Here is a 9,435-nt window from a genome sequence, read left to right as displayed (position 1 = left end):
TAATATTTCAAGAGCTCTTTGGCTGATTATTAGTCTCATGCAGAAATGTAGACTTGATAGTGAGCTAATACGTTTTAGCAAATAATCACGAGCTATACGCTCAAGCACACGGATCAGGTCGTGAAGGGACCAGATGCATTTACGTTCGTCTCTCGTACCCTCCTCGATCTGGAGCAAGTGCCAGCATCACTCTCAACTGCTTGCACTTTGATGCTGCGCTTCCGAGACATGGGTTGGGCTTGCATGTTCTTTCTAAGCACCAGGAGTCTCCAGAAGAGGGTGCTACCGAGTCGACACACCTCCAATTACAGCGATGCGCTGCATGATCGTCAGCTGCTATGGCAGGCGACTCTGGTTTAGTGCGAGTGTTCCTCGTCGCAGGCAGGCCGCGTCGCTGCGCATAAATGAGGAACGAGCACCAGCCATCTCACGGCATGCCTTGACCTAACTGTGGCACAAGCAGCTTACACAGGAACGGGGAAACAAAGGCTTCTGGATATGTCAAGCACCACCTTGTAGAGCGGAGAAATGCGGTCCCTCCTGGTGTGGCTAGATGTCTGGAAGAGCACACAGCGGGAAATCAGGAAAGCTCGGGTGTACGGAGATGCGTTATACCGACCACTATAATAATTATGCTACAATCATTTGCACACAGCAGTTAAAAATCCTCCTACAGAAACACAAAGATGTCAAACCTATAGAAGCATAATCGATACCACAAGGAGAAAAATATATTTATTTTTATCATAGTTTTAACTGAGAAATACAAGATACCAACTAATACAGAACACAACTGCCACAGTAATCATGAGGCAATAAAGCTGACTAAATAAGCACTTAAATAACAATGAGAAACTACAAAATCAAATCACATTTCTATTTCAGTTTATTAAAAAAAAACTGTAAATGTTCAATTGACTGGATGACCTCATTAAAAAAATAAATCTTTTCTTTAACAATGTTATTGGTAAGAATTTATATGTTCAAACAGCAATAGTCTTGAAAAAAATGTTAAATGTTTTTGGGCAACGTTTATTTCTCATGTTAATTTTTTAAATTTAAGATGGCCTCCCTCGACCAAACTCCAACTTATTCAGCATCATGTTTTGAGAAACCTGTGGTATGGAGTTAGCTACTGTCTGGATGTGTGATTACTTAATGTTCTTTAGGCTTAATATATTATGTTTTAGCCATAACCGTGCTTGGTAAAAGATTCGGACCGCAAAATATAAATAAGTCTGGGTGGATTACATTACAACGTCCTGCAAATATCAGTACAGAGATGTTTCACAGACGATATTGTGTAATCTGAAATAATATCACTATTTTTCAGTGCTTGTGTACTTTTTCAGAATTGTACTACTCTTGAAGAATCTACTCGGTAGGCCTATAGGCAATTTCTTATAAAGGCTTATGTTAATTATGATCAGTTTCCAGTGCCCCGTGTTATTGAATATTTGTGGTCGTCTTGTTTCGATTGTTTTTGCCAAATAGCAAATGGTAGCTGGTCTTTGATTTCCAGCCAGAGTATCGTAACAGTCCTCGTAGCTTCTGTTGTTCCCTCTGAATATTGCATAACCTCTTGAAAGTCTTTAAACATTATTCCGTTGTGCTCCTTCTACATATCCTGGCAGTACTTTGACTAGCCGTTCTTTCAAACAGATTTTCTGCGCTCCTCCCGCCCCGTCAGGATAATGGAGCTGATCTCGGATCAGCGCTTGCTGTGCGTGGCGACTGTTCCACGTGTCGAACGGCTACAGCTCAGTGTCCCGTGACGCGTGAGAGCTCGGGGTTGAGGACGCGGGGAGGATCCTCCGCAAGAGCTTCCCGGGGAGGAACGTCTGCAGGCTGCTGCCGAGTGAGAGCCGCGTCGCCTCCGGATCCTGGTGCGGACGGTCGGGCTGCCTCCCTCGGCTCACGCCGTGTCTTCGGCTGTGCTTGGGTCTTTCTGGCTGCTGGGGCTGGAGTCGAAATGCATTGTGGGTACTGTACACACACACACACACACACACACACACACACACACACACACACACACACACACACACACACACCAAAAAAACAACAACAAAACAACCCACATTTGTCATTGGGCTTTTTTCTTGTTGTTTATAATAATAATAATAATAATAATAATAATAATAATAATAATAATAATACATGTATTTATATCAAGTTTCTTAAGCCAAAGGTCACATTAAAGAAAACCAACACTACCAACACTATATAATTCCACCAAAAAAAAGATTTCTTGCAATTAAAAAAAAAGTTATTTGTCGTTTTAATTCAAAACATAAGTGTTGGACAGCCTTATTTAAAAGACATAAAGCAATTTTCTGCTAGACCTGCACTTTCTGGGCTTGCTTAAATGAAAGTTACCCCAACATGGTCATCCACTAAAATAAACGCTGGCTGGAGGGAAAATGTTTGTGGTGGTGAGGGTGGTGTGTGAGAATTTCACCTTGGTCCCAACTTGTCCCTACCCAGCCAGTGAAGCAGACACTGATGCACAAATATATACTGTCCCTAAAACAAAACAAAAAAAAAACACCCACACATTTTACTTGACATACAGCACTTCTATAATCCATATAGACTGCAGCACACAACGAGTTAGAGTCACTGAGTGTGTTGGTTTGTCGGAGGAAATTACTGGTAAATTGCCTCACCAAGTTTTGCACCATCAGCACTCTGTGTCTGCGCAGGTCTCGGACAGTCAGGTAAACGTCAGGAGGGATCCCCCTCAGGCAGAGCCGCATTAACCACAATAAAGCCACGAAGGTTCCAGAGCGACCCACACCTGCACTGCACGCGCACACACACCCACAACAATAACAAGGACAGGAGCATCATTAGAAAAGCACAAATAAGTTTTGGACCAAATGTGTCTCTGTGTGTATGGTTTCTCACCTGCAGTGCACCACTGTGGGTCTGGCAGGCGAAACGTCTTCCAGGTGTTTCCGCACGCGCTCAGCGAAGGCGCAGAGCGACGAGGGGTCCTTTGGCACTCCTTGATCAGGCCAGTCCGGGTAGTGGTAATGCGTCACATGCCTCTCTCCTGATTGGCCACGCTGCAACACACAGAGCCACGTGCAAATCACCCAGGCCCGCAGAGGAACTTACGTGCCTTTCGTATCCACAATAGGTCTTAAGCAGCAGCTCACATGTCGCAGGTGGATGGTGGTGACGTAGCAGTCCGGGCCATAATGGCAGGACATGGAGGTCACCTGCACTGCTCCGTAACAGCCCATGCCTCTCTCTGGAGGCCAGTACTGGTTACACATGACCTGGACACACACACACACACACACACACACACACACACACACACAATTATCATTAAGCCAGTGTTTACTCAGACACCTGCACTCTAGTGACTACTTAGCACATATCTTTCCAAACAGTGTTTGATGAATGTGAGCCCAATTCTCTCATCTATGACTGAAGTGTTCGGTGTATACTGTCGTTACCAGCAGACATCACCAGAAGAAAGCCAGTTTCACCAAGACAAATTCATTGACTGTGTAACATACTTGGCAAAATAAAATGGTTCTAATTTTAAGTCTATTCAATCATATGATTCACCAGCTGTGTAGCGCCTTAACACACCCTTAATAAAGGGTGTGCCTCTCTAAATAATAAATGGCTTCAAGCCATTTCAGATTTAGTGTGTAGCTAACTGAAGACTTACATTTGAAATCACACAGGTACAACCAAAATACACAACCTTATGGACCAATCACACAGGTACAACCAAAATACACAACCTTATGGACAAATCACACAGGTACAACCAAAATACACAACCTTATGGACCAATCACACAGGTACAACCAAAATACACAACCTTATGGACAAATCACACAGGTACAACCAAAATACACAACCTTATGGACCAATCACACAGGTACAACCAAAATACACAACCTTATGGACCAATCACACAGGTACAACCAAAATACACAACCTTATGGACCAGTCACACAGGTACAACCAAAATACACAACCTTATGGACCAATCACACAGGTACAACCAAAATACACAACCTTATGGACCAGTCACACAGGTACAACCAAAATACACAACCTTATGGACCAATCACACAGGTACAACCAAAATACACAAACTTATGGACCAATCACACAGGTACAACCAAAATACACAACCTTATGGACCAATCACACAGGTACAACCAAAATACACAACCTTATGGACCAATCACACAGGTACAACCAAAATACACAACCTTATGGACCAATCACACAGGTACAACCAAAAATACACAACCTTATGGACCAATCACACAGGATATAAATATTTCTGTATACAGTAAGTCCAATGGTCTAGAGAGACAGCACAGCACAGATTCCCTCATGTAGCTGGTGTAGCACACCTTGCTGCTGCCCTTCAGTGCTGTCACCATGACGATGACCTGCACATTTTGCTCCCAGACCATCCGCCAGAAATCATCCATGGTTGACGGTAAAGGCGCCTGGGTACAGATGAAGTCATGGCTGGTATAGCCGCCCTGCACACACACACACACACACACACACACACACACACACACACACACACACACACACATCCACAAACACACACACACACACACACACACACACACACATCCACACCCATACATGCACAAGCGCAGGGATAAAAAAGACATACTGATAGTACATTTATGATCATTCCGTTCTATCTCAGTAATCCCCTTGATTAGTTAATTGATTGACTGGCTGAATTACTAAAATGTTTGCTATCTGCTTCAGACACTGCTTCAAAATACTACCTTTTATGTACTGACTAACAACTATGTTGTTACTTACATACTAACATATATCGTTAATTACATACTAAAAACTATACATTGGTACTTATGTGCTGACTAACATAACTATATAACATTTCTTACATGCTAACGTAACTATATATCATTACTTATAAAGTTGTTTTCAGAATAATAGCAGGTTGTTTAAAAAAGTGAGTAAAGCTCAAAATTCTTATAATAGCTTTTATTTTCATACACACACATGCATTGAGAACACTGCACATACTATTCCAAATCAAAACACGAATTAAAATTCATCAAATGTGTTATTACTTTACAGAAAGTAGAAAGGGGATTTTAGGCTAAAAGAAGCAGTATCTAAATTTTTCTTTACAAACTCACACGTTTACTGTATAAACTCAAAAATGCTTGAATATTGAGCTTTCCTGTGAATCACTAAACTAATATTTAGTTGTATAACCAGAACTAAATTGTATTTCGGAATTTCTAAATTGTATTTCTAAATTGTATTTCTAGTTGTATTTCTGAGAATAGCTTCACATCTGTGTTGCATGGAGTCGATCAGCTTCTGGCTGCTGTGAGCAAGTATTCCAGCCCAGGACGATTGGACTACATTCCACAATTCCTCTGCATTTCTTGGTTTTGCCATTTTTGATGTCACCCCACAAGTTTTCTATTGGATTAAAGTCCGGCGATTGGGCTGACCACTCCATAAAGTTCTTTATCTGGAACCAAGATGTTGCACACTTACTGGTGTGTTTGGGGTCACTGTCTTGTTGAAACACCCATTTCAAGGGCGTTTCGTCTTCAGCATGATTCAACATGACCTCTTCAAGTATTTTGATGCATTAAAGCTGATCCATGATCCTTGGTATGCAATAAATAGGCCCGGCACCATAGTATGAGAAACGCCCGCATTTCATGATGCTTGCGTCACCACACTTCACTATCTTCACAGTGTACTGTGGCTTGAATTCAGTGTTTGTGGGTCATCTGACAAACTGTTTGCGGCCCCTAGACCCAAAAAGAACAATCTTTCTTTCATCACTCCCCAAAATGTTCTGCCAGTTCTCTTAGGCCAGTCGAAGTGTTCTTTGGAAAATTCTTTGGAAAAACATAGGCGTCTTCTAATTGTTACAGTATTCACAGATAAATTTAGACCTTCTTTGATCTCCCTGGAGCTGATCATTGGCTGAGTCTCTATTCTTTGATCCATTCGAATGGGAGTTTTCTGTTTTTCTTCCACGTCTTTCCGGTTTTGGTTGCAATTTTAAAGCATTTGAGATCATTTTCTGCACTCCTTTATATGCTTTCTCCTCTCCGATCAACTTTTTAATCAAAGTACACTGTTCTTCTGAACAATGACTGGAACGGCCCGTTTTACTCAGTTTTTTAGAGAGAAATGCACTATAACCAGTATGTACATCTGCTGCTTTCATCCTGTTTGACACCTGTTTTTTTCACGGAATGAACGACCTCACTAATTGAACATCACACTGCTATTATTTTGAAAACGCCCCTTTTAGTTAATTATTCAATTACACAGAATCAGCATACATGTCCTGACTGCTGGGTCTGTTGGTATTTTATTACTCTACCACACCTACTAGTAAATTTTTATAATTTCTACCAAAAACAGTGATTGATCTAGTTAGTGATGTTGGACTGCTATTATTTTGAACGCGACTATATAAAAGGTGTTATGGAAACTCGCTCCTAGATCTGTAGGAGCAAGACAGAGCAGTCCAGCTGTACTGTGTATTCGAATGTGAAACCAGCTGTCTCACCACGTTTTCTAAATTAACCATACAGTATGCCCAGGTTCGTTAGCTAACCCTCCTATACACACACGTCTTTGAGAAGTACCAAGGATTAAGCTGAGAAACACCAACATGGACAATCTAGCCTGATAAACACACCAGCGGTGGAATTATCAGGGACAGACTCCTTCCCCCATTAACCAGTGAACCTCTGGCTGACTGCTAACTAGCGGCTTGACTCACGGGCACATAGCTGGCGTTGATGTAGTCGGAGTGGGGCTGTGACATCAGCGGACAGAGCTTAACCCTGCAGTGGTCATCTGCAAGAAGGGCAGGCACAGTGTTAGGACTGCGGAACTAGCGTTTCTGACTCGGCACTGACAGTTATCATGAGGAAATATACCACTTTTTCCAGTCATCACTTTAAACAAAAAGAAAATGTACCATTAGGGGTTTTCTGCTTGTGGCCCAAGGATGGGCATCCAGTACATGGGACAAAAAGCAGATTATGGCTGAAAGTGAAAATGTTTAATTTACAGCACAACCCACTAAAACAGCAGTAGCGTGTGCACCTGTGTAGTGCTCTGCTTGGGATGTCACAGACGAACTAGTGTGAAGGAACGTGAGCACTCACAGGGTAAGATACGGGGGTATCGGTTTTTTTCCTTATTAGCACTCAGGTCTCCAGCCCTGCATGGGAAGTCCTGCCCAGTGTAACTCAGCTCCTAAGAAACACATATGGACACATATTCATTCATGCAGGTGCCATCAACAGAATACTGAGGTGGACCTGAAGCCTTAGCGCATATTTGGGGAGATTAGGGTTCTCAATGGCCACATAACTGCACATTTTCTCTGTCTGCTCGTTGCCACGTCCCTGATTTGGTTAAGCGTAAAGCTGGTTGAGGTCAGCCTATCAGCACACGAGTTGAGAGAATCCTGATTCAAATATTTATTGTGCGGTGCACGTAAAGCCAGGTTAATGGTGACATATGTTATATGTAAACACGGCTGTGTTTTGTTCAGGCAAAACACACATCCTCGGACACTGACCTCAAATTCCCTCTGATACCCTGCTTTTTTGTCAGCCGTGAGGGACTGGCAGTGCTCACGGAACTTCTGCACAATGTGCCCTCTCGAATACGTCCTTATCCTGCAGAAGGCACACAAATGTTAATTCAGTGTCCTCATCCGTGATTCCATCCATCCGTCCATCTGCTTAACACGCTACACCGGATGTCTGGATGTCATTTCTGCCACGCAACAACCAAGGGGCACTCTAAGGTGTGTGAGCGAGGTGAAGTCGTGATGTGGCAGGTGACTCATCCTCACAACTGAGGCTTGCCGGGGTCAGCAAGCCTCATCTTACCTCATCTTAGACAAGGGTTTGACTGACTCCCTTCGGTGTGCATGCACACACAGATGAGGTGCGCAAGGTTCTGCCTTATCGTCTTGGCTCGCAGGTCATGTCCACGAGGATCTGTTACCAGTCCTTCTGTTTCATATGGGAACCTCAGAGAAAACGGTTCTGTTCATGAGCTTTGAAAAGCCATATTTATATGACTTAAATAGTCTTCTTGCCTGTCATTAAGTCATCCATAAATACTGATAGGTCTAACAATGCATGAAATCTGCTGTGGCTAGATAAAGATGTTAATGTCACTACCTTAACTAGTGTTTGTTTATTATGAGCTGCATACTTCACCTTTAAAATGTGTGTGTGTGTGTGTGTGTGTGTGTGTGTGTGTGTGTGTGTGTGTGTGTTTGTGTGTGTGTGTGTGTGTTTAAAGTCCAAATGCTACTCCAGTGCGAATGCTGGAAAATGTATTTGATAATTGCATTACAGCTTCAAAATAACAATATGTATCATGTTACTACTTTTTTCAGGCCTAGAAAATCATGATCCCGTCAAATGTAACGTTGTCCCTCCCCAAAATATACCCACGCTATATGCTATATGCTCTTCATCTTGCTACAACGACACCAAATTAAACAACCCGCTGATCAGATAATAGGCTCTAGATCACAGCGTAAAATGATCGTAAACTTGAAATTAACTAGTAACCGCGCAGGAGACTGTTCGCTTACCTCAAGAAACGTGTGAATGTCCTGGAACAACCTATAAAGGAAATAGTTTGAGTAAATGATAGTGTGTGTATGGAGAGTATGTACAAGTTAGAGAACGACTGAGCAAAAACACCAGGTACCGGTTTATCCAGTTCGTTCGTTCTCTCTCTCTCTCTCTCTCTCTCTCTCTCTCTCTCTCTCTCTCTCTCTCTCTCTCTCTCTCTCTCTCTCTCTCTCTCTCTCTTTTGGCTAGATAAAATAGAGGGAACCGCCTTGTAGGTGGGACCATTCGCGTTCACTTTAGTATTGTATATGGTTGCGTGGTTGCATCAGTTATTCAATATGTTCTAACGCAGCTTTGGAGTGGTCACTCTCATGCTGCTGAATTTAAAAGGGAGGGTTTTTTTTCTTTTTATCGCAGATCATTTAGTTTTATGTACATGTCTATCTAATTCAATTTCTTTAAAAGCTTATAGAAAACGTATTTCTCAGCGTATACCCCATAACTGTCCAATTGCCAAGCGGCCTCAACAAAAATTAAGCGTGTAGCGCCACCTCGTGGTAGGCTTCAGTGTTTCATGTGTTTCTTCAGTATTCCTTAAACTTATTAAGTAAACCTGCGTGAAATCCAGTGCGTTTCTAATAAAACTGCTAAAAATATCTGTTTACAATTTCATTTATTTGATCGCTTCTAAGTCATTATATATAGTGGAAGTCGTTTGTTATCCGTTGAATATACGTCAGTGTTGAATTTCACTACCTAAGCCGCTGTTGTGCTTCGCCGCAGAAGATGGCACAGTTCGTTTCACTAGCAA

The 9,435-nt window shown here is 42.3% G+C and overlaps 2 protein-coding genes across 6 annotated transcripts in view; one reads left to right on the top strand and one right to left on the bottom strand.

Moving 5' to 3' along the window:
- Positions 1–1,643: 1,643 nt before the first annotated feature.
- Positions 1,644–8,780, bottom strand: LOC113580462 (receptor-type tyrosine-protein phosphatase V-like). Of its 4 annotated transcripts, XM_027015019.3 has the most exons (12): positions 8,761–8,780; positions 8,642–8,672; positions 7,923–8,048; positions 7,607–7,706; positions 7,188–7,278; positions 6,797–6,873; positions 4,395–4,529; positions 3,165–3,287; positions 2,911–3,071; positions 2,670–2,805; positions 2,462–2,526; positions 1,644–1,986 (listed from the first exon to the last, which is right to left on the bottom strand). In XM_027015019.3, exons 3-12 carry the CDS (start codon positions 7,925–7,927, stop codon positions 1,755–1,757), a joined length of 1,125 nt encoding a protein of 374 aa, XP_026870820.2. In that variant the 5' UTR covers positions 7,928–8,048; positions 8,642–8,672; positions 8,761–8,780; the 3' UTR covers positions 1,644–1,754. The 4 variants fall into 4 exon arrangements, with proteins under 4 accessions (XP_026870820.2, XP_026870818.2, XP_026870819.2 ...); XM_027015017.3 differs by having other exon boundaries at positions 8,642–8,779; XM_027015018.3 differs by lacking the exon at positions 8,761–8,780 and having other exon boundaries at positions 7,923–8,065; positions 8,642–8,749.
- A 616-nt stretch (positions 8,781–9,396) lies between these two features.
- LOC145655491 (uncharacterized) overlaps positions 9,397–9,435 on the top strand; it is a 15,160-nt gene continuing 15,121 nt past the window's right edge. The window contains exon 1 of one of the 2 annotated variants that reach the window (XM_081709026.1): positions 9,397–9,435. This exon is cut by the window's right edge and continues 474 nt beyond it. The gene's annotated coding sequence lies outside the window, so the exon portion shown is untranslated. The other variant, XM_081709025.1, reaches the window with a different exon arrangement.

The sequence above is a fragment of the Electrophorus electricus genome, unplaced genomic scaffold (assembly GCF_041902795.1).
Source record: "Electrophorus electricus isolate QZ-2024a unplaced genomic scaffold, ASM4190279v1 Scaffold262, whole genome shotgun sequence".
Lineage (NCBI taxonomy): Eukaryota > Metazoa > Chordata > Actinopteri > Gymnotiformes > Gymnotidae > Electrophorus > Electrophorus electricus.
Note: the sequence above shows the minus strand (reverse complement) of the source record. Positions and strands in the feature narration are given on the sequence as shown.